The sequence below is a fragment of the Sphaerodactylus townsendi genome, linkage group LG03 (assembly GCF_021028975.2).
Source record: "Sphaerodactylus townsendi isolate TG3544 linkage group LG03, MPM_Stown_v2.3, whole genome shotgun sequence".
NCBI classification, from domain to species: domain Eukaryota; kingdom Metazoa; phylum Chordata; class Lepidosauria; order Squamata; family Sphaerodactylidae; genus Sphaerodactylus; species Sphaerodactylus townsendi.
Genome location: NC_059427.1, coordinates 90,711,261 through 90,736,001, shown reverse-complemented (window position 1 = coordinate 90,736,001; position 24,741 = coordinate 90,711,261). Strand labels below are relative to the sequence as shown.

General features: G+C 41.6%; 1 protein-coding gene across 1 annotated transcript in view; it reads right to left on the bottom strand.

Moving 5' to 3' along the window:
• Positions 1 to 7,092: 7,092 nt before the first annotated feature.
• Positions 7,093 to 24,741, bottom strand: part of LOC125429722 (solute carrier family 22 member 5-like) — a 48,316-nt gene continuing 30,667 nt past the window's right edge. Inside the window, exons 3-10 of the mRNA XM_048491090.1 lie at positions 23,894 to 24,048; positions 22,925 to 23,096; positions 20,621 to 20,747; positions 18,898 to 18,998; positions 12,486 to 12,700; positions 10,808 to 10,990; positions 9,848 to 9,983; positions 7,093 to 9,034 (exon numbers count right to left, since the gene is read on the bottom strand). Coding sequence (XP_048347047.1) covers positions 8,947 to 9,034; positions 9,848 to 9,983; positions 10,808 to 10,990; positions 12,486 to 12,700; positions 18,898 to 18,998; positions 20,621 to 20,747; positions 22,925 to 23,096; positions 23,894 to 24,048 — 1,177 coding nt within the window. The 3' untranslated portion in view covers positions 7,093 to 8,946. The remainder of the gene's footprint in view (positions 9,035 to 9,847; positions 9,984 to 10,807; positions 10,991 to 12,485; positions 12,701 to 18,897; positions 18,999 to 20,620; positions 20,748 to 22,924; positions 23,097 to 23,893; positions 24,049 to 24,741) is intronic.

Below are 24,741 nucleotides of genomic sequence, written 5' to 3'. Positions count from 1 at the left end.
CATTACATAATTCCTGTACATAAAGCTGCTGCTAAAGACAAAACTCTAGCAGCCAATTCAGTTGGAACTGCAGTTTCTACCGGAAATGCTCTAGGAAGTTCATATGAAATGTACATGCCCAATGTTAAGCAGGAATCACGTGCATCTCTCTACTACCAGGAGAAAAAGAAGGTTACAAGGGGCAGAATGTAATGTTTTCACCTCAGCTAACACTGGGTCAAAAGTAAATTGCACCGGAAGACACATGGAATCTATCCGAGTGCAGATTTTCCTCCTTAATTATGTGCTTCTTTAAGATAAATATACTGAAAGAACATAAAGACAACTTCTTATCTGAATATTACTATTACTGTAATAGGTCAGTAAGATCTGAGATCAAATTTACACAAACTCATAATGCTCAAAGGCTGGTGGTTGACTACAGGTTGTTTTATATGTTCTGGGCGGTAGTTGGAAGCATGCAAGTATGTTTGGTGGTTTTGGATATAAGGTGGTATTTATGTGCCCATTAGTGGTTTGCCGCAGTGGCATAGCTATCATGGGGCAGAGTGGGGACAGGTGCCCCAGGCGGACACCGTTGGGGTCACATGGGGGGTGAAAAATCGGCCCCACGCTGCTCCTCCTTCCCCACTCATCCGGCCCAGCAGAGGCTGCTGCAAGGCCTCTGGCAAGGGCCACTGCTCAGCCCTGCCCCACCAGGGCTGGCGGAGGCCATTGTGCCCACCCCTGCCCAGCCCAGCCCTGCCCTGCCTGGCCTCACCGCCGGCTAAGGTAAGTGGGGTGGGGGTGGGGTGCCGCAAAGGAGCTGTGTGCGGGCCCATGGGAGGGCGGAAAACTTGGAGTCTGCCTCCATTTTCCCTAGCTACACTCCTGGTTTGCCGACACCTGAACATTTATGAAAGATTCCACAACGAGCCTCATTCTATCTCAGCTCCTCTCCCACCATAATTTTCCTTACGTGTGCAACATCTACTATGTATCTGAAGAAGTGAGCTTTGAATCATGAAGCAGTGGCGTAGGAGGTTAAGAGTTCATGTATCTAATCTGGAGGAACCGGGTTTGATTCCTAGCTCTGCCGCCTGAGCTGTGGAGGCTTATCTGGGGAATTCAGATTAGCCTGTATACTCCCACACACGCCAGCTGGGTGACCTTGGGCTAGTCACAGCTTTTCGGAGCTCTCTCAGCCCCACCCACCTCACAGGGTGTTTGTTGTGAGGGGGGAAGGGCAAGGAGATTGTAAGCCCCTTTGAGTCTCCTGCAGGAGAGAAAGGGGGGGGGTATAAATCCAAACTCCTCCTCCTCTTCTTCTTCTTCCTCTTCCTCTTCTAAATATTGTTAGTCTTTCTGGTGCCACAGGACTTCTATTTTAATTTGATACCATAGACTAACATGGTTACTCCTCTGAATTTATGAGTGAATACATGCTGCTTACAGTGGCCATACAGAATGACATATATGTATAACATTCAAGGAGCCACATTTGGGGCCACCTGTACAATTTGTGTGCAGAGTGTGGCTATGTTTGGCTATAGTAGAACAGTTAGATCTGAGTGCAGTAGCACCTTAGAGCTCAATAAGATTATCAGCTTGCTCAGAGAGAAAATACTAGGGGGAGGAAAATTAGCAACTGTAGTGAAACAAGGATCCAATGTCCCAATTTAGCCCTGTGGGAGGTTCATTGTGTTGCACTAGAGACTAGTGAATGAACTTAAATTCAGCAATCTCATGTTATAATTTCCTTTGGAAGTTTTCACTGCTTAAGGACTGCCACTTTAACTCAGCAATCAGTGCATTCTAAAAGTTGCATCGGATTAGGAGGCTGCCGCTGAAATCATATGCATACACAAACTGTGCAAACAGAATTAACTTCCTTCTTAAGCAAAACCTTCTTTGGATTCAACACATTCTCTTAACACACAACATAAAGGGGTGATAGCAAAGCATATCAAGCTTTCAGCATGATTTGCCCTGAAAGTCTATTCAGTTGAGCTTTTAAAAGACAAGTCCTTTTTTATGTTTTTAAAACCATGTGGAATTAGGAGACAATTGTTTTAGTGTCTCTGTTGCACCAGCCAAGAAATCTTTTTTCCTTTTTTCTGGCAATTTGCTGCCACCTGGTGGTTCAATGCATATCAAGCATGTAGGGCAAAATCAGGTAGCAGTATTGGGCCATTAGAACAAAACAAGAGGAGACACAAGAACTTGCAAAGGGAACGATTTCTCTCTCCCCACCCCCTCCCCGAAAGCCCCCTTAGCCTTTTTCCTTTACAATGGCTCAAAATGCTATCATAACAGCATGCTTGAGAGAAACATTTTCAAACAATCTGAATAACAGAATGTATGCATTATAAATTGAAACGAAACTCCATAGAACAAAAATATGAGGACTTGGACTAATCCTAGGAATGAATATCCAGACTGATTAAGCTCCCCCCCGCCCCCAAAAAACAGAAAGACATCACAAGGATAAGATACAGCCTATCTTACAAGAACACATATCTTCTCCCCTCGAACATCACACAATTAGTGCTGCAATCAGGGAGAAAACTGAACCAACACGAAAACCTTTTCTTTAAGGAGAGCTACTTCTGAGTCATTAAAACTATACCCAGGTACTCCCCTCCCCCAGCACATTACCAAGTTTTGCTCTGTTCTAGAAACAGAACATGGATTTGGAAGGTCTCAGAGGGCAGCTATGTCAGACTGCAGTAGAACAGGTAGATTTGAGGGATGAACAAGATTTTTGAGGTGTGAGTTTTCTCCTTTTGCCAGATATAATTAGCAAGAGTGCCAGAAATGAACCTATCAGCTAAGCAGTACAGAAAACATAAAAAGCTTTTTTTTAAAAAAAAGTCCAGAGCAATTTTTTGTGATATTTCCTGGATCCAGAGATACACAAGGTACTCTGTAACAGTCAGTGAGCTACATATAGCTCTTGAGTTTTCTGTTAGAGAATCCTGCTCTATTACGACCAACTCACACCCATGAAAGGAGTGAGATGGCTTTTGAATTGCACAAAAATCTTCCTCCAACTCTGTTAAATAAGATAAGAGATGGTTTGTCCTTCTCTGGTCTCCTTGAGACAAAAGCCACAACTGCCGTAAGGATGTCTATGCTCGCAATTTCCCTCACACTTCATCCTCTGTAGTACTACTACAATTGTTAAAGAGTTAACCTTCTCAGCCAGTTGCTTCGACTAAACTTTTAAAGACGACTTCCACCTCTAGAATGATATTTATGTACTTTTGTTTTCTTAGTAACACATGAGAAAACATATTTACCTACCTAGGAATTTGCTTCTTTTCTTCAGCTGCCCTTACAGATTCTTTAGCCAGTCCAGCAGACAAAAAATAGGTAGGCAAAACTGGCACTTTTTTGATGTTCAGAAGCACCAAGTTTCTAATATGTTGTCGGTTTCCAGATTAAATGCATCTCCCGTGAATCGCAGATTGGCAAAATGAAACAAAAGTCAGATCAGTAGTACTTTCACTTTTATTTCTCACTGTTTTGTAGCATCCATTAGAAAGAGACAGGGGGAGTAGTAAGAGAAGGAAGAAAAAACTTGAAAAGAGTTCACATGTTTAAACTGGAATCAGGATTCAGCCTCAGTCCCTCGGCCATATTTTGAATGTTAAAGTTCAACCTCTGAAAATGTGGATTCAAAATCAAGAGGATGTGAAAGTCTTTGAACATAACTGAGATTACTGAGGCTACCAGAGATTAATCCCATAATCTCCAGAATACCTTCTCATTGGGTATTTGCTAGCCCCTGATCTTCCCAGTTTCAGGTAGAGGATTAATTATACAAGTAGGAGACCTACAACGACTATTGGGGGCCTAGCTCATTTCTCCTTTTCCACACCTTTTGGTTTTCCCTTTCCTGAAAGCCCCATAGCATCCCCCCTTTTCTTTCTTCTCTTTGCCATTGACCCAATAACCTACCTTTAATTCCTCCTCCCTTCATTCTTCCTTTGCTCCCTCCCTCTGTTGCTGCCTTGCAGCCTCTAAAATTCTTTTCATAAAACCCCAGTGTTATTCTATTATTTTTGTAATTTTAATCTCCTTTTTTAGATTTTCTGCAAACCCAGGGCTTCCTTAAATTTTGTAGAGAAATCTTTCCTATCCCTCCCTTGCTCCATTTTGTCAAGTCTACTAATCATATCCTCTGTGGTATGGTTCAGAATTAGATAAAACGAGTGGAGTCCCACAGCAAATGTGGATTTTCATCTGAGATGTCATCTCAGCTTTTGAGCACCAAGATTGAGGAGATGGTGCTGCAGGCAAGCAAAAAGAGTCCTCATTGCCCAACCACTCATCTGCAGCACCAACAGTTCAATCAGTGAGGGAAGCTCAGGTAATGCTGCTGAAGGTGGCCAGGAGATTAAAAAGTGTCCTTGCCCGGCTGCTTGCCTTCAGCAGCATTGCCTAAGCTGCCCCTGACTGCACATTCAGAGCACTAAGAGTGAGGTGGCTGTTCCTGGTCCTCTTTCCCTTCTCCACTGCAGCAGTTTGTTGTAGGTTCTTTTTACTCCCTGCATTTTTAAAAAAGGTTTCAGATTTTTCAGCAAACCTGGGTTTTCTCCAAGTTTGGGGAAAAATCCACCTTCTATCAACGTGGATCCAATCTGCAGCTATAAGTATCCACAGATGGGGTTCTGTTTGACTAATGAGGTGGGAACCTGAAAGGATTTGCAGGGTGCATCTAATTTTCATCTTTCTACTCCCTGAAACAGAACATTATCTTACCTTTGCCAATTTCCGTCTCTTCTTTGCAGCCATCAGACAATCTACCTTTAGTTGCAGGTTGGTCAGGTGCTGCTTCTGTCATCCAATATGGGTTTAGGCAGGCTGGGAGCAACTTCCTTCACCTGTCCCACAAGGGATTTGAGTGGGCTGGGGGCTGCCTTCAATGCATTGGGCAGGACATTGCCTCCCTTACCCATCTTGAATGGAGCCAAGAAATACCTTCAAGCCCACCCTATATGGGGTTCCGCTGTGCAAGGGGCAGCCCTTCTGTTACAAGTCTGGCCCACCCCAGGTGGTGGTGGGGGGGGCTGTGAGGCCAGTGGCCCACATGGAAGCAACCCAATAGCCAATTCACCCACATGTGAGATGAATTAGTCTGAGAATGTAGAACTGGCCCAAGATCTCTCAGTGGGTTACTATAGCAGAATGGAGATTCCAGATCCTAATTCGAAACTAACTGCTATACCAAACTGCCTTGGGTGAGATGGTTGATTTTGAATAATAGTGAGCAGCCGGGCATGGGTAAGTCATGCAAGTCCTATAGTAGCAAGTCTGACAGTTGATGCCTGCCCCTGACCTCAAAGAGCTCTCCCTCAAAGGTGAGAACAGCTCCAGAAAGGAACCTTCCCCATCCCCTTGCCTTTTACTGACAGAAACTAAGGTTGGAATGAAGGTTTAGTGGATTTCTAGCAACATCCAGAAGGTGTCCATTTCTTAACGGTTCCAGCACTTTTTTTCACAATGGGTTTTTCAAACCTCCCAACGTGCAGATTCTTCTGCAAGCCTGGGGCATTTTTTCAGGTTTGTGAAAAGATGTCTTGTTCATTTACAGTGCCAATCTGTGATTTAAGTATTCTCAGATTTTGTGGGTTGATTGTTACAATACCTCCAATGCTAAAAACTTGAAAAAGGGATTTTTTTTACCAATGATAGTTAAAATGTATAACGTTAAATAGCTGTACCTGGAAGTAATGGTTTTATACACAATTGTCTGTTTCTTATTCTGTACATCTTTTACTACTTTGATTTCTCCTTTTTTCTGCCCCCCCTCCTGTCTGTCTGTCTGTCTGTCTGTCTAAAAGGAAGCAAGGCACAGTGGACTTTCTTGAAAGCAACTAAGAGAAGACACAGTCTACAGCTTCAAATCTGCTCAAGACAAGCAAGTACTTTGATTCAGATAGACCCCAAGGGAAGAGTTAGGTCTTAATTCTCCTAAGTAATAAACCTATTGTTTAAATTGTTGAACCTGACTTGTGTCACCCCCACTATGTCCTAGTCAAGTACAGGGCACCAAAATCAGATTCACTTGGGGGGCAGAACAAGCCCAGACTCTGTCACTGCCTCTCAAGGACAAAGTAAGATCATTGTCTGCACAGACAATGATCTTTATTTGAGGGATTCAACCCCCAGTGTAACAGTTTTAGGTTTTCAGGTTTTTCTGGACATCTGAAAGTTCCAACTAATTTGCAGAAATATGTTTAATGTCAGCTTTAAGTGTCCGTGGATTAGGTCACACTTTACTATTAGAATTTAAAATGATGTGATGTTTTATTTACCTAGAGACATTGGTTGTTATTATTTACTTGTTTAAAATCTCTTTTTTTCCATTATATCCATCCAGTTCAGTAAAGTCAGAGGTTTTAACATGCTGTGCTGGTTTTATTCTTATTGGTTTAAACACGGTACTGCCTGTTGTAATGTTCTGATTGACTTCATTGCTGATTTTTCTTCTATAATGATTAAATTCACCATTCTAGGAGCATGACTGATGGGTGAGATAAATCCCTTAGGTAAAGTAATAAACAATCTCTTGCCTTTGAAAATCTATTTTTGTAAATAAAAATGTAGGAAAAAAGCAATGCTAGGTAAGTAATGATTTTATTATGGTTATACACAGACATATAGAATGGAAGTGAACAACTGAGCATTGGAGTGTGCCAGAAAGCTAGTTGGGCAAAAGAGGTAGGAGTAAATATTTTTCAGGTGGGGTTGGGGGGTGGGGTAGGGAGAGTCATCCCTTTAACTGATGCCAGCCCTAGAGGTCTGGTATTGAAGAGAAGGTCAATCAGGTCAGAGATGTGATTTCTAAGCAGGCTTTGAAACATCTCAATATTTGGAATGTGTATGTTTTTGTAAATTGTACTTTATTTTTTAAAGCACTTTGGGCCTTGGAGGAAAAGTGGGCTTTTTTGGTCAACCAGTCATAGCTTTTCATTCTCTACCTTGTCCTTGATCTTCTCCAGAAACTGACCGTGCAGTGCTTTATTGTGCCAGCTTTCAGTCCTTGTTTTAATCATATTTTTTCTATATTCCTGTTTGGTTCTCTGGGCTTTCAGTAAATGCTTGTTCTTCACTTCAATCAATGCCTGTTCTTGATTTTCATTCACATAATCAGCCAGTGCATGTTTCTCCTCCTCCACTGTTTGCTTTACTTGCAGTGTTGTTGTTGTTGTTGTTATTATTAGTAATAGTAGTAAAGAATGTTTATTTTGGCAAGTCTTTCATGGATATGTATATTGGATGCTGGAAAAAGTCTATGTGCACAGAGTTTAAGACTAACCCCCCCTCCCCCCCCATATGTTTATGGAACATGAGAAGTATTCTTGTACAAAGTGAAATACAAGAAAGCTGGAGTGTTTGAAAAATAATGCAAAAGTGGCCCAAAACACGTTACTTTGTACATAATTTACACTGAAATCAGTATTCTAAAGACTATACTATATCTGATTTTTAATTTTTTTAAAAAAATATTTTGAATTAATATCATATTTCAATGAACATGTCTGGGAACAATTGTTTCCAAAACAGGACTGAATATTTGAATATTAATTTATACTTGATGAAAATACATCTCTGATAGACAAAGGCCAAAACAATAAAAAAGTTTTGTAGGTACAAAAAAACACAAAAAAGCTTTGTAGGCCTCTTCAGAGCAAGGTAGTCTTTTTTTTCTCTCTTCTAAAAATAATCCCAGATATTTAATTGCAAACCTTTGCTGAAACTTCATGATCTTGAAAAAGAAGCTATTGCTATAATGTGGTGCTGGAGCTGCCCAAGGAGAACAGCAAAATTTAAAAATTTGTAGGAAATATGGAGGGAGATTTGCAGAATTACTCTATAATTGGAGTTTTGGTTTTAAGGGAATTTAAAAAATGCAACCAAGGTCAATGGACAAAGTTTTCTGGTTGACTGAACACAATTACGTAGGCACGAGACTTGTTCTTATAATTTCATGATACTCGTTTACAACACTGTACAGTACATATAGTTAAAAGGCAGCAGTTAGGGACTTCAGGCACTGAGTGGAAGTAAACAATATATACAAAAGCAATTGAAATTTAACAGAACTGCATACACAGTATGTAATTCTATATGGGGAGAGAAGGGAATGGATTAACAGGTTTGGATAAACAGGCATGTGTTAACTTCTGTGGCTTTACAGAATTACATGCAACCTGGGAAAAATTAATTTATGGAACATGGAGAGGAAAGAGAAAACTTACAGATACAACCTAATTTTATTCTTTTAAAAAATAAATATAGACCTAGAATAGGCAAAACATCATTTTCAGATGTAAACAGCTGCATCCAGTATTTATATTTAGAATTACATCTGAAAGAAGTAAAATAGTTTTGCAAACAAAACTAGACTGTCACTATCTCTGTACTGTGTCAAATGTTGATTGAAAAAAAATCAGCACAATTTCTTCTAAAACCTGCATTCTGCAAAAAGCCCATGTGTGTAATAATCCATTTCATAGCTTAGAATAATCTTGCTGTTTTCACATTATTGCATGTTTAAAGTTTTCATAGCAACAACTACCAAAATCTGAGTTCAGTGCTTTTGGTCAGGTGATCTGTGACAATATTTAAACTCTGAACACACTTCGCCTTTTGCATACATGCACAAGAGAATAAAGTTACTCTACTGATCTGCATGTTCAAGCATCTTACAAAAAACGTAGGTGTCAAAAGCTTCTGTGGGCAAACAGATAGTTTGTCCCCCTATATAGTTCCATCTAATTTGTGCAGCTGCTGTTGGAGATCCGACAATGTGATATACAGTATCTACATTCACAAAAACGAATGTTCTGAAGTATTTCAATAAATAAGTTCATAATTACAGGGCAAGGTATATCAATTAGTCCTTTCCAGAGGAAAATTAAAGGAAATATTTTGGTGTTATTCAGTGTAGCTCTGTCAGAAAGATGTGGTTTTCAGAATTACTGAATTTTCTTCTCCATTCTCTGTCCTCCTTATGGGTTGGGATGTAGTTCTATATTTAATTCTGTAAATAAAATAAAATATAATAAACTATTAAAAACACCCCAAATCCTTGAAAATGTAAAGATTAGCTTTGTATGCATTTTCTTCCCCAGCCACATATCATTGTTCATTGAATGTGCAGAACTGTCAACCAAATTCCAGTCAGGAAACCAAACTCTGGCTTTAGTCAGATTTATGATGATGATGAAGAAGAGGAGTAGTAGTAGTTTGGACGAGGAGCCCCTTCTCTCTCCTGTAAGGAGACTCGAAAGGCTTACAAACTCACTTTTCCTCGGCCTCCCACAAACAATCTCTGTGAGGTGGAATTGCAGAGGCTGAGAGAGCTTCAAAAAACCGTGACAAGCCCAAGGTCACCCAGCTGGCATGTGTTTGAGTGCACAAGCTAATCTAGTTCCCCAGATAAGTCTTCACAGCTCAAGTGGCAGAGCAGAGAATCAAACCCGGTTCTCCAGATTAGAGTGCACCTGCTCTTAACTACTAAACCACGCTGGCTCTCTACACCATGAAGAATCAATATAGATAAGTGATGGGCATTTACACAGCAGTAGATCTTTCCTACTGTTCTTCAAAAATTGAGCTAGTGCTTTATGATTTCACCTGACTGTTCCTTATTCAACTTTCTTCAACTACCCAAGAGTTCCTCAAGCAGCAATATTTGTAGTAGGAACATTCATACCAGTTCATGCTGATCTCTGCCACAAACTTATTGGTTTCCAGTGTTTTTACAATTGCCCACACCAAGGCAGACCAGAAGAGTGAAATCTCTTCCTTATCTACCGGTACTTCCACTATTCCACAAATCATACAACCTTACTTTTTAACCCGAAGCATCTGCTCAATTGTCTCTGGCAGTGGTGTGCCATAACTTTCTGGGAAAAACAGAGTCAGGATTCCGGTTAAGACTGTTAAACTTCCCATTAAGATGTAAGGAAGATACCGATCATAGGCACCTGGTAGAAAGCACAAGACAAAAACAAGACTAACAGTGAAATTCTGTTTTAGAGATTAAAACAAAGATTCTTGTACCCATTTCATCAGTTGTGCTGAAGTGAATTCTCTGTCAGCAAGATTTTTTATACACACAGAGAGAAGAAAATCAAAATTGTGAGCCAGTAGTTTTAAAATGGTGTTCTGGATGGAAGGGATGCACAGAAGCTTATCATGGGCTCTTCAGAAAGAACGTCAGTAATGATGGATAAGATTCCCTATAAAACAACTTTTACACTAGGGGTGTGAACTTTGGACAGCTGGGAAAGGCATGACTATCATAGTTCATTAAACACCAGTATTTACATCATATTGGACAGTCGTACCAGGAAAAATGTCTGTTTTAATTGATATTAGAAAAATATCATTACTTCCAGAATTGAATGAAAACAATTATGACAATCTTCCCAAACTTAAAAATGAAATTCAAACTTATTTGAAATGCCTGCAGGCATCAAGAGAGGGGAGGGAGAGGAAGCAATGCATTTGCAGAATAGTAGACAGGCCTTCCAACCCAGTTCTGGATATATAATGATATTAAGCAGGAGAAAAAATATGGGAATCGGCATGTATCAGGAGTGTATTCCGTAGCACGGGATGTTGTCAATCTGATACTAGAGATACTGGGCATTTTACTGGTTTGGCAATATCCAGTTGCACACTCCTATCACATCCTTCTCCAGATCGTAAAGAACTTCTCACATATAACATAAAGTCTATGATAGCAGCAAGAATTTGTTGGATAACATGGCACTGGTTACTGGACTAGTAAAACACAGGAACTCACCAAGATATACAAAGTAAGGTGAGAGGATGCTTCCAAGTCTGGAGGCCATTGAACTGGCACCCACTCCCATGTTCCTCACAACTGTTGGGTATAGCTCAGCAGTGTAGACGTAAACTATTGAGAAGGCAGCTGTGATCCCAAACTTTCCAACCATCACCAGCGTAATTGATAGCGCAAGGAGATCTTCAATTGAGAAGAGAAATGTGTATCAGTAAAACTATTACCATCTCCATAATTATTTTTTCTGTCTACACTTCCATTTATTTTATTCCATTATTTACAAGAGAAAACAAAACAAGTTGTCATGATAGTCGCAGCAAACACAACATATCTTGTAGTAGCTTAACGCTTATCAAAACTATCCCACTTCAGAATTTGCATAACAGGAAGTAGGTTCTTTTACTTTGTAAACTTAGGGCCATACCAGCTGTAGGCTCCAGTAGCTTTCCTTGACTGTTACAGGTTGTGACAACACAATGGTAGGAAAGCTTAAAACAATGGTCTCCATGTGCTGCAGTCACAATCTAAGTTGGGCCCTGTATGCCTGAAAATTAAATTAAAAAACATGGAACTTCCAGTGGACCTCTGGTAACGCCTTTAGTTTGCCTTAATATGAAGTAACAGATAAAAGCCATCTCTAGCAATTGCTAAAAAGCAAAGATGTAGAAAAATAACAAGATGGCAAGTCAATGAATAACTTTATTGTGAACAAGTTAAAAACAAAACCAAGCATCATTTATTTAAATACTGCTGTATCTACTTTTTTCAGGCTAACTTTTCTGTTATACATGAATGGGCTTATCTAAAAGAATCACTGATTAAAGAAAAATCACATTGGAATTCCTGTTTGTCATATTATTCAGTGTCTGACTCTCTCATGCATACAATGAAATAAATGCTGATACAGTGATACCTCGGTTTTCATCGATAATTCGTCCGAAAAAAATCAACAAAAACCGAAATCGACGAAAATCGAGGAACCATTTCCCATAGGAATCAATGTGAATCCAATTAATCCGTTCGAGGCACTCCAAAAAGTGCCTCGAAGGGATTAATTGGCTTCCTCAAACCCCAGTGGGGAGGCAGAGGGAGCTCTTTATTTGGGCAGTGATATCAGGGGGAGTCACTGCCCAAGTAAGGAGCTCCCTCTGCCTCCTGGCTGGGCTTCCTCAAACCCCAGCCGGTTTTGGTTTTCATGGACTTTTCCTCGGTTTCGGTTTTCATGGACTTTTTCTGGGCAAACTTTTTCTGGGTTTGAGGACGAAAACCAAGGCAATTAACAAAAACCGAGACAAATTTTTCCCTGAAAAAGTCGACAAAAACCGAAACCGACGATAACCAAAGTACCACTGTATTTCAGCCTGACTCCTCTTCTCTTGATACTACTGCTATCACCTTCTTTGCAGTGAGAAAATGCCCTGCAGCTGGGCATCTCAGACTGAAAAGGACTAGGATGCTAGCACCAAGGGACTTTGATTCCCAGCATGAGGAGGTGGTGATGGTATCAGTTGATGTCAACCAGATGAGCAAGTAGAGAGACAGTGTTTTCATTTGCGATATGTTTCAAGAGAATGTTAACATAAAAAGAAAACTGAAGCTTCCAGTTTCAAGCCAGCTTTCTCTGTGTACCTCATCTACAAAACAATGCAAAACTTGGCTTCAAAGACAATGTTCTCACCTGCAGGCACTAGCTGAATGGAGAGAAGAACACATCCTCCAACGAACAAGACTCCTGACATTGAATACCGCCGGGGCAGATGTTGGAGAAGCAGCCAAGATATTGTATACGCTGGTACTTCAATTACTGCTGAGAGGAAGCAATTGAGGTAGATGTCTCCATGCAAGTTAGGAGTATCCAAAGAAAGACCAAAGTAGCCGATAGCAATGACCATCCTGAAATACAGATCTGTACTGTAATCAAGGTATTTCTAAACCATTTATACATGCAGAAACAATTATTTCACAAGCAGGAAGAAACTTTGCCTGTACTTCTGGTATTTGCAATTAAGTACAAACCTAGCTATATTCATTCATAACATAAATTAATTCTAGTTTAGATAATTTATCATGCAGCAGTCCTTCATACTGAAGGAGCAGATACACATCCCTTCCTTCTTCTCCACCATACACTTACAGCCCAATCCAGATCCCTGGAGTGGCCAGGGACAGTGCTACCCTGCCACCTCCAGAGGGCTTTTCAGCAGTGCTGGGAAGCAAAATACAAAACAAACCTTCCCACCGCAGAAAAGAAGAAGAGTTTGGATTTATATCCCCCTTTCTCTCCTGTAAGGAGACTCAATCTCCTTTCCCTTCCTTCTCCCCACCCCACAACAAACACCCTGTGAGGTGGGTGCAGCTGAGAAAGCTCTAAAGGACTGTGACTAGCCAAGTCACCCAGCTGAAATGTGTTGGCATGCACAAGCTAATCTGGTTCACCAGATGAGCCTCCGTAGCTCAAGTGGCAGAGTGGGGAATCAAACCCAGTTTTCCAGATTAGAGTGCACCTGCTCTTAACCACTACACCATGCTGGCTCCTCAATGGGCTAATGCCACCCAAGAGTGTGGTGTACATCCATGCCCTGGGTGCTGGCATCCCAGGAGGTAAGGCTGGGGTAGAAGTGGGCTACGGTTGGCTTCATTCCTGGCCATGCCTCTGGAATGCCCCCACTATGCTGGCAGAGCCAGTGGGGGCACAGGAGTGCTGTTGCTGTGCTTTGCGCCGCATCTGGGCATCATGGAGGGCCATAGTGGCTTCCCGCTGGCGGATTTGCCCCTCCCCTGGGGTAAGAGAGGGCAAATTTGCTGGTGCAGGGCCCTGCCTCCTCAACTGCCTTCCCCCCTCCCCCCGATTGGAACATTAATGTAATATTTACTTTACAAATATCTGTAGAGGGCAGGACATGATACTTCATGTAAACCTTTACTCAGTATACATGCTGAATCTCAAGCTGGATTACAAAACAGAAATCAGTACAACAATAGCAAAGACTGTAAAATGTGACATATGAACAACAAAGAAAATGGATTTACAAAAGCAGAAGGCAATGTATTTATTTCAATAAACAGTGGCATAGTGTATGATTTTATCCCCCTTAAAAAGTGGCCTGCTGAGCCATTTAGTTACCCTACAATCTAATTTCCTTTATAAAAATTCCATCCTGATCAATTCAGTTTTACACAAACTGCAGTGCGAACAGAGAATGGGAGTCTTCCTGACCTCCTCAGGAAGGCCTTTCCCTAAGGTGGAGGCCACCACAGAGAATTCTTGGGTATGGGCTGCTATGGTTGTTATACTTAATAGGGGGTGGCACCTTCAGAACAACAGGCTGGACTTGTCTTGAGGGTGTCTTTTCTTCAGTGGGGCGAATTCATCCAAATTGGTTAGATTCTGCCTCCAACTGTTCAGGCAGGGCTATGCAAATTTCTTGCTAGTCTCCTGGACTGTAGGGGGCTGGCCTATCTAGGATTACCATAGTCTAGCTCCACCCGTTTCTCTCTTCCCTTTCCACACCCTTTGTGTTCATTTTTTGTATTTATTCTTTCAGGGGTGGGAGTGGGGGTGGGATGTGGATGACTTCACCTCACTGAAGTGAAGACAGTCTCATTGTTCGTCCAATCATTCAGTGGTGCTCCATCATCCAGGCTGGTTTTATACCTAAGTCATTCCTGGGTGGGGACAAACTTTTATAACAGGCTCGCTTCAGTGATCTTGGAGTGCCACTTGTTAAAGGACTCTCCTTCCAGAGGAAAAATCAGCCAATGCCTGCTGGTCCAGTCTATAATACCGCACAAACGTAGAGAAAGGCGATCACATTGCTGCATGACATATTTCTGCCATCTTGTGGCAAAGGCACTGCTCTGGTTGAGTGCATAGCGGCATGCCCTGGTGCCAGAAGCCCTTGGCTCTCATAAGCAACTAGATGAACTGTTTCACCCATCTAACCATTGTTGTCTTTGAAGCCTTCTTCCCTCTATTGTTGCTTCCATATGACACAAACATCACATCTGTGAGTCTAAAGGACTATGTTCTCTCAATATAGAATTTAATTGTCCCTCTCATGTTAAGGGTATACCATTCTTTTTGTTTCTGGTGATCAGGCTTTGGCAGAAAGATATTAATACTATAGGTTGACTCAAGTGGAAATTCGGAAATCTTCCTAGATGTAATTGCTATAAGAAAAGATACCTTCCAGAATAGAAAACATAGATCTACCCTTTCCAGGCATTCAAAAGGCCTTCTAGCCAGGGCCTTCAGTACTTTTCCCAAACATCAAGAGGGGAATCGATGCACCACAAGAGGGGATAACTGAGACACTTCCTTGAGGAACTGTTTTATAATGTCATTTGAAGCCAATAATCGGAAACTCCTTTGTCCTAGGACAGCAGAGAGTGCTGCCACTTGTCTGCGGACATTGTTTGGGCTGTAACCCCAATTTTCACCCATCATAAAGAAAGGTGAGAATGTCCTTGAGAGAGGGTTCTAACAGACAAATATTCTTATTTTGTGCTCACTTCTCAAAAGTGAAATTATAATTGTGATTTGTGGAATCCCTCCTTGCCCCCAGCATCATTTTGACCTCTTTCTTTAGCAAACCCATCTTTTCTAGGTCTGCCCTCTCAACAGTCACACCGTCAATTGCATCCATGCTGGATCCAAGTGGGTTATGGGTCCCTGAATGAGAAGCCTCTTGAACACTGGTATTCTTCAAGGTTCCCTCAGTGATAACTCTACCAGGTCCAAAAACTATGCCCTTCGTGGTCAAAAGGGCACCACCAAACTCAGTGTGGTACCCTCCTTCTTCATGTTCCATAGAACTTTCCCCAGTAGAAGAAGTAGGAGAAGTGCATATAATAGACTCCTGGGCCACTGAACCATCAGGGTGTCCACCTCTTCTGCCTGACAGACCCAAAACTGGGCCAAAAAACCTGGGAATGTGTTTGCTTGTTGCTGAGGCAATCAAGTCCAGCTTGGGGTGGCTGAACCTTTTTATTATCTCCTGAATGACCAATTGATTTAGGGTCCATTTGACCTGTTCCAGGTCCCTTCAACTTAACCAGTTGACTTGCTCATTTGCCACCCCACTTAGGTGCTTTGTTAGAATGGTTTGTAGATTTTTCTCTGCCCACATCAGAGTCTTTACTGCCTCCTGGTGAAGCAATAAAGCCCTTGAGCCCCTGTGCCTGTTTATGTGGGCTTTGGTAATTGTGTTGACAGTCTGTACCTACACATGCTGATGTTTGACTGTTGCTCAATGCTAATGGGCCCAGGCATACGGTCCTTAGTTTCAGTCAATTTATGCTGAGTGCGATGTAGTGATTAAGAGCAGGTGCATTCTAATCTGGAGAACAGGGTTTCATTCCACACTCCTTCACATGAGCAACAGACTCTTATCTGGTGAACTGGATTTGTTTCCCTGTGCCTACACATGAAATCTGCTGGGTCATCTTGGGCTAGTCACAGCTCTTCAGAACTCCCTCAGCTCAACTACCTCACAAGGGGAAAGGAAAGGAAGGAGTTTATAAGCCACTTTGAGACTCTTTACAGGAGAGAAAGGTGGGGTATAAATCCAAATTATTCTTCAAATGCCCTGGGTCATCAGTTCCTGACAATGTGTTCTCAGTGTGCCCTCCAGCCCCTTTTGCTGGCATCTGTAGTGACCACCAGCTGTTGGGGTTGGATGAACTATGTCCCTTGACTCAGGTGTTTCCAGTCCAACCACCATCTGAGCTGATGTTTCAGGTTTTCTGGGAGGGTTAATGACATTGTCTGTAGATGCTATTCAGATGGGACAATAGCAGACATTGCAAAAGTCTTGCATGCAACCTTGCCCAGGGTATATCGATGGCTGAAATCAGCAACTCCAGCAAGGCTAAAAGGTCCATCAGGTCCCTTTCACAACGGCTCCAGTTGAGTAAGACTGCTTCACTTATTTCCTCTGTTTTTCCTCTGGCAGAAAAACCTTCCTTTGAATAGTATCGATCCTGATCCCCAGGTGAATCAGGTTGGTTACTGAGGCAAGGGAGCTCTTTTCTATGCTGATAAGGAATCCGCGTTCCTTTAATATCTGGATAGTTAAGCAGGTGTCCTCCAAGAGTACCAGCTCCAAAGGTGCGCCACCATGGTGATCAACCCCTGGGAGCTAAGGAGAGACAGGAGGAGACAGCTGTGTATTGGAAATGTCCACAGGAAACACTGGAATGTTGGATGGTCAGGATGCCCCCTTAAGTCCAAGGAGATTTTTAAAATCTTGTAACATGGAACAGAGGGAATCCATCCTGAACTTTCTCTTTTTTATCCAGGAATTTAGTTGCTTCAGGTTGAGAATGGCTTTCCATGTTTTGAACTTGGGGGGAGGGGGGGTGTCAGTGGACAGAGGTGAGTACACACCCTGACTCATTTGCATTGCAGATACAGGCTCTATGGCTTCCCTCAGGAAGGTATTTTTTTCCAGGGATTTTGGATCTGGAGATCTTTGGTACACGTGGGCAGGTGAACTCTATTCTGTACACTTCCCAAATCACCTTGCAAAACCTAGGCATCATTGATGTTCGTCTCCCAAACATCTGCAATAAACAATAAATGTGCCTAAATGCACATGGTGCATTTAGGCTATGGAGGCTTTGGAGGTACAACTCTGGTCCTGCTTATTGTTGGCCAGTTGACCCTCCATTAACAGAAAAAGCTGGGTGTCATCGGCATATTGATGGCAACCTAGCCCAAAGTTCCAAACAAGCTGTGCTGGGGTCACATATAAATATTAAACATCATTGGGGAGAGGATAGCCCCTGTGGCACCCCACAAACTAGCAGATGCTGCTGAGATATCTCCCCCCCCCCAAGCGTCACTTGCTATCCCTGGTCCCAGAGAAACGAGGTTAGAAATTCAAGGCCATACCCCGAGTCCCAGCATTAGTGAGGCAGTGGGTCAAAAGACTGGCTGTGTCAAAGGCTGTGGTGAGATCTAATAACACCAACAGAACTGATCTGCTCAGTTCAGCTGTAAGTGGAGCTCATTCATGATAGCAACCAGCATAGTCTCCGTCCCGTGGCCAGGACGAAAGCCAGACTGGAAGGGATCCAGAACCAATGAGTCATCTAGGAATACCTACAATTGTTCTGCTATTGCTCTCTCAACAACCTTACCAGAAACGATAGGTTCAAAACTGGCCAGTAGTTGGCTGGATTGGCTGGATCGAAAGATGGCTTTTTTAACCACTGCCTCTTTCAACCTCCCTAGGGAAAACTCCCTGGGATAAATTGTTAATATCCAACAGTGGGCGCCGCACCACATCACAGCTGTCACTCACCAGCCAGGAGGGGCACAGATCCAGAGGACAAGTGTTAGATTTCAGAGCCACAAGTACTCTATCAACATCAGACTAGGGGAGCAGATTGAAATGATCCAAAACTGGACCAGAAGACAGCCAAGGGTCCTCCAGTTCCCTTACTGTATCAACTGCTGCCAGGAGATAGTGGTGGAGCGACAAGATTTTGTCTGCAAAAAAGCTTGTAAAAGCCTAACAGCTAGTGGTCGAATCATTACATAGAGGATACACTTCTTTGCTGCCTTAATTGCCACCTCATAGGATTTCATAAATGTTTTATAAGATGTTCTAGTAGCTCCATCATGAGCTTGCCACCAAACTCGCTCTAGCCATCTTAGTTCCCGCTTTATCAACTGCAGCTCCTCAGTATACCAAGGGGCCGTCATGTTGTAAAAATGGAGAGGGCGTCAGGGAGTGATCACACTGAAGGCTTCAGAGAGCCAGACATTCCAGTCCTCTACCAGCTCATTGAGTGAACCGCCAGTAGGTACTGGATCTCAGAGAGCATTCTGGAAGCCCATGAGTCTCCGCGGGAGAGCATAAATAAGCCAGTTGCCTAAGCAGGGGGGAGGTGTTGACATCTACCTGGGCCCTCTGAGCAAAGGGGTCTGACCACACTCTACATCCACCCCCATACAAAAGATCAAATCCAGCATGTGGTCTGCTTGATGTGTAGGACCTGTTGTAACCAAGGAGAATCCTAATGCAATTCTTGGGCTTCAGCTATTTGCATGAATTTCATCAGAATGTTCAGCATTTGCTTACCATAGGATCACAAACATAAGGGTTAAACATCTGATATTTTGGGTCTTCACTAGGTCCAAAACACTATATGACTGTTGGTTCTGGGAATTCGAATCTTGCAGCTAGAGAGATAGATACATGTATATGAAAACCAATTTATTTCTATTGAAATAAAACCTTGATCAAGTGGTTGGACAAATGAAAGGAAATTTCAGTTACATCCCTGATGAGAAAGAAACTGCAGGAATTTTAAAAAATGTGCACATGGTTAATGAAGCACGTAATGTAGCAAGCAGCCGTTTTAAGTCTGAATGATGGTTCCCGGAAATGTGGCCAAATAATTAGACTGATCTGAGGGACACACAATCTCTCATCCCTGTGAATAAATTCTATTCCCACGTCTGTATTGAGAGGAGTTTCTAAGCACCCTCTCACTTTCCATATGGAGTGCTGTGTACAGATTTTAGAGGTGCACAGGTGTGTAACTGCATCCCAATGATTTTCACCTGATTTCTGATTTTCCTACTATATAAATATATATATATGCCTGGAGAGGAAGCATATACATTTTTAACTAAATATTTTCTTTAATACTAGACACTCTCGGCTTTGAGGCTTTTAGATTATTATCAACATTATATTTCCACTATGTATTTTGCTTCCTTTTACAGTCTGTGATATTTTTTGCCATTATTCCAACTATCTGATTGTCTCTTCATGTTCACTGGTAACTTCTATTCTGACCTCGGTATGAGTCATAAAATATTCGGATCATCCATCCACCCCCCAAGGAATGTTATCCAGATATCTCTAAGTTCCTATCAGTTTTGCTCTTTAATTCAGTTTAAAAACTCCTCTGGAACCTGGCAGATTTTACACAGTTTGGTTACCACATAAGCACCAGCAATCTTGCTACAGTCCTGGAGTCACACAAAGCTGACCTTCATTGAATCAGACCACTGAGCTATCAGTGTTGTCTTCTCAAAGGGCACGTTTGCACATGCAGAATAATGCACTTTGAATGCAATTTTTAAAAATTTGCAAATGGATTTTGCTATTTCGCACAGTAAAATCCAGCTGCATAGTGCATATTGAAAGTGCATTGTTCTGCATGTGCGAAAGTGCCCAGACTGTCAGCAGTTTTCCAGAGTCTCAGGCAGAGGGTCTGTCACATCTTATGTTCTTATGTTCTTATGTTCTTATCTCCTATTATTACCTTAACTTTTTTTTTTCCAGCTGGAGATGCTGGTGACTGAACTTGAGACTGTTTGCACTCCAAACTGATGCTCTACCGCTGAGTCAGTCAAGCCTCCAAAACATCTGTCCATTACTGAATAATGTCAAGGGGGAAAAACCTGAACAAAGTTTTTCAGTTAATCATCCCACTAAAAACAGATACCAACTCAAGGCTTTTTGAAATAGCAGACTGGCATCAGAATGCTTTTGTAAGCTGCATTCCAAACCATGTTTTCGCAATCTATATCTTATCTCTTAAGCCAAGAATGCAAAGCCTGCCCAGAGAAGAGGCAGCTGCAAGGTGATTGTGACTTTTCAAGTACAGTCAGCTGCTTTACAAAATCTTAAGCCAGGCTGTTGCAAGATACAGTGCATATGGCCTTCCATCAGCTACTTGGGCTTCCCTTGTTTTATGTAAGGGGGTTGGTACACTTTGTTACCTAGGACAGAGGCAGGAGCAGACAGGGTAGGGAGATAATCAGCAGATATCAATCATGTGCACATCTACCTCAACAGTTTCAAATATGACATCTGGGGCTTGAACACCGTTCTGTTTTGCAGCCTTCTGAATGATGGCTTCTGCCTCCTGAATCTTTCCTTGAGAGAGCAGCCACCGAGGGGATTCAGGAATAAACCTGCAAAAGGTTTCAACAGAACCTGAATACAACAGTTTCACCACAACAGCCAGAGTAGTCAAGTTCCCAAAGTCAAACATATAACTTTGACAACAAAAGACTTTAACTGTCATACTAGTCTTACCTTCTTGCCATGCTAGAGCAAACAAGGGTTGGCAGGGGCAAACCACTAATTTAGAAGGTCAAGGAGTTAATCACAATTTTACTCTGTTAACTGTGAAGTATAACAGAGAATGCATTGGCAACGAGGGGTAGCCATGTTGGTCTGCTGCAGCCAAAATAACAAGCGTGTCTTGTGGAACCTTAAAGACTAAACAGCTGTATCCACAGCATAACCTTTCCTGAGCAACAACCTACTTCTTCCTGGTGGAGGAAGTATTACATTCAGCAGGCAGAAAGATTTATACCCAACAAACAGGAAAATAGGAGTTTTTTAGGTGCATTAATCACATGTATCCTGCTTTGCCAGTTCATTAACAGCTAGGAATGGTCCACACTCTGAGTGGATCATTTTTTTTTTTTTACTGGATCTCATTTTTACCTATACCCTGGAATGTAATGTAGCACATGCTGTCCTCAAAAACTGGGCCTTTTGGCCTCTCTTTACAACAGCTCTTCTCTCTGCCAACAAAATGTAACACTTCATACATCAAAGGATGCTCTGGCTTCAGAGACCTTCTGCCAAAATAAATTTGTTAGTCTTTAAAGTGTCACAAGATTCTTCAGTTATTTCATCAGTTAAGGGTAACAGTGCACTGAAGTATAGACTGAAACAGATCATGCCTATGCAGGGCAAAAATCAGCAACAACATACACCAGGGTTTTTATGATAGCTATAACAGGATCACTATCATAATTGGAAAACTGAGGGCCTAACCAGAGGTTTCCAATTAGGCAATAGCAGCTGCACTTCATACTCTCAACTTCTAAATTAAGTGAATATGTTCACTGGTGGCAATGGTCTCAAGAGATGGTCATAGCACAAGTACTTGTAAATATGTATGTGTAAAGGGACATGTCTGGTTAGTCCCAGAAGCAGTTCCAAACATGATGTTAACAGGAAGGCTCAAACTCCAGAGACAGAAAATTCCCTAAATGTAAAGTAGTCCCAAAAGTGAATGACCCTGGGGAGAGGAGACAAGATATCATCAGTTAAAGACTGTGTGATACTAAATTATAGGATCAGGAGTCCAGAATGACCTTTGGAGTTGGGAAGAGTAGACATTCCATAACTGAGAGAAACATGGGACAAGCAAAAAATTATGGAAATGGAATCACAGCAATATGGATATGAGTGGGCTGGTCTAGTAAACTTGAAAAAGTGTATGTGTTGTATGTGTGTGTGTGAGAAAGAGAGTGGGTACAGCATCATTGTAAGTATAGATGCACTGTACATATGCCCTTGCATCACAGGCTACATGGTATATAAGGTACAGAGAAAAAAAGTCTCTTCCCTTTTGTGCATATGCTATTTACAGTTTGCTAGCTCCATGTACCTGCCCTATCAATCCAATAAACTGGTACTATTATATTAAATAATGAAATTGCTGTTTTGCTAATGACTGAATACAAATAAAACTTAAATTTACTGCAGGCTGATTTGTGCCTGTGTTAATAAATATCCAAAAATAATGCCCTCGTTTGCCAGTGCAGACAATGTAGTGCAAAATCAGTGGTGCAGTCCATTGAGCTGCATAGGCCACTTCCCTAGCAGAAGGGGCACTGTTGCTTTCATCTTGCTATCTGTGGCACAGCAAGCCTCTTTGGAGGTAGCATGGCTGCCTCAAAGCTGTGCTGTCCCAGTCACGGTGCAGCTACCCCCGCCCCCCCTTTAGGAATGCACTGGATATACATTTGTGACACAATGAATTAATCTTGGTTTTCTTGAGAATCCATCCCATTTTAGCCATTTTGGGGGAGAACCATTTCTGTTTGCCTGTCACAATGCAACAATAAGTATCCAAGTTCTTGAAATCAAGTAGCAATTAAACCCTACACAGAGTTAGTCTGGTTCAAATTAATTGAAATCAATGGACTTAAATTGGAGACATTCTGCATAGAATTATGCTATAAATCAAGCAGAATTTCCCCACATACTTTAAGGGCATTAAGAGGTATTACTCTTAAGTTGAGGCGGGTTTCAGAATGTGAAGACCTTGATCATAAGGTACACTCACCACCACAGTGGAATATACAGCAACCCTGGTAAAGTAAGTGTCAGAAGCAGAGTCCGCCAATCTCTGATGAAGTAAGCACACAATGGCAGCAACATGTAGCCAAATGCATAAAATATGCAAACACCTAAAGTGCAATATATAACACGAACTGATTTGCCAAGAATTTCTGAGCCTGTTCAAAACAAGGGATAAATTCATTAGAATTCAGACAAAAAGCCCCACCCACCTCTATCTATTTTTCTAGCATGTGATGTGAAATTGTTTCTATAAGAAGGGATATTAAAATCCCAAGGTGTTGTATAAGAGAGATACCTGAGGTTCTGTATTTGACCCTGTACCAAAATTAGTATTTATAACTGCAGCAATGACTGAGGATATAATGACTGGGCCCTGAGGTTATTTGTCAGTATTATGATTTCAGAATGCAAAATGATCTATTCCCTTCTTGACGATATTTCTGTACCACATTTGGAAAGGGCCAGCATATGTCAGTATAGTGAAGCATTTAGACTCTATACAATATTTTAGTTGACAAAGAAGTCAGCTCCCTCACTGTCATGGAGCTACTGTTTTGCATGCAGCGAGGATGTTTAAATACCACTGTATCCAATGATAGTTAAGCATCAAATAGTGGACCATGCCCTGAGTGTACAGAAGAAGAGATGCACGACAGAAATTACTGGAAACTTCAGAATAGTTTAAGAACATCTTAAACACTGTGTTTGTTTTCCTTTTGTATGTAAAGCCTGCATGTTGAAATCCAAATCTCAGTATAGGTTTGAGACTGAAAAGTAATAATATTAAAATTGACTTTTACATTAATTGGCAGCTTTTGCTTTAAACAGTGGAAAATTTAGAAGTACTTAGAAGTATGATTTGCTTGGCAGTGGAGGCAGTGCTGCTCAGGCTTGACCAAAATATGCCATTTACGTGTCTAACAAGAAGGAGAACATTAAGACAGTCACATACCAAGCACAAATGCAGCCACGTAGTTAGAGATCTGTCCCATTCCAACAATAAGAAAGAGCACGGAAAACATTTCCCAGCTTGTTGAGAAGACCTGGAAGAAGCTAAAGCTAGTCTGGACTCCCATTGTTGCAAACAACACATTCTTCCTACCAAACCTGCCATGGGGCAAAAAGAGAAGTAAAAGGATAACATCAAAAGGTCCGTCAAAGAAGTAAAAGGATAACATCAAAAGGTCTGTCAAACAGAGCATACATTTTAAAAGTATGTATTAAAATAATAATGACAATTAATGTTCTTCTGACCTCATACAAAGAAACATATGGAGACCCATTCCCATTTTAAATATTTTAAACCTCCACAATAACAAAATATGCTCACTGAAGATTCAGTGACACTCAAATGATAGAAAGATGGAACACACCTGTAAATTTTTTCAGGTCTCTCATTTTGTAGTTCATTTTTCCTTATGAGGAACTTACCCTCTGGGGGTACACAGGAGTAAAGGTAGGCACACAGAAAACAGATCAATGGCTCCTTCCCTTTTCTTGTAGATTTCTCATCAAATGTGGACTGCGATTGGGGAGACATATGTTCAGACCCCAACTCAGCTATAATACTCATTGAATTACCTAAACCGGTAAGCCTAATCTTCCCCACAAGACTAGTGGGAAATGGATGATGCGTGGCATTGAGGGCAAAATACAACGAACTATATTCTTTTCCACCCAAATGTCTAAGTAGACTTGTAAATTCATCCGCTAGTTCTTCCTGGACCTCATTTTTAGTAAAATGCTCAGTGGGGTCCTAGTGGCTGCCTTGTTCCCCTTCCCCCACCTTACAGCTCCACT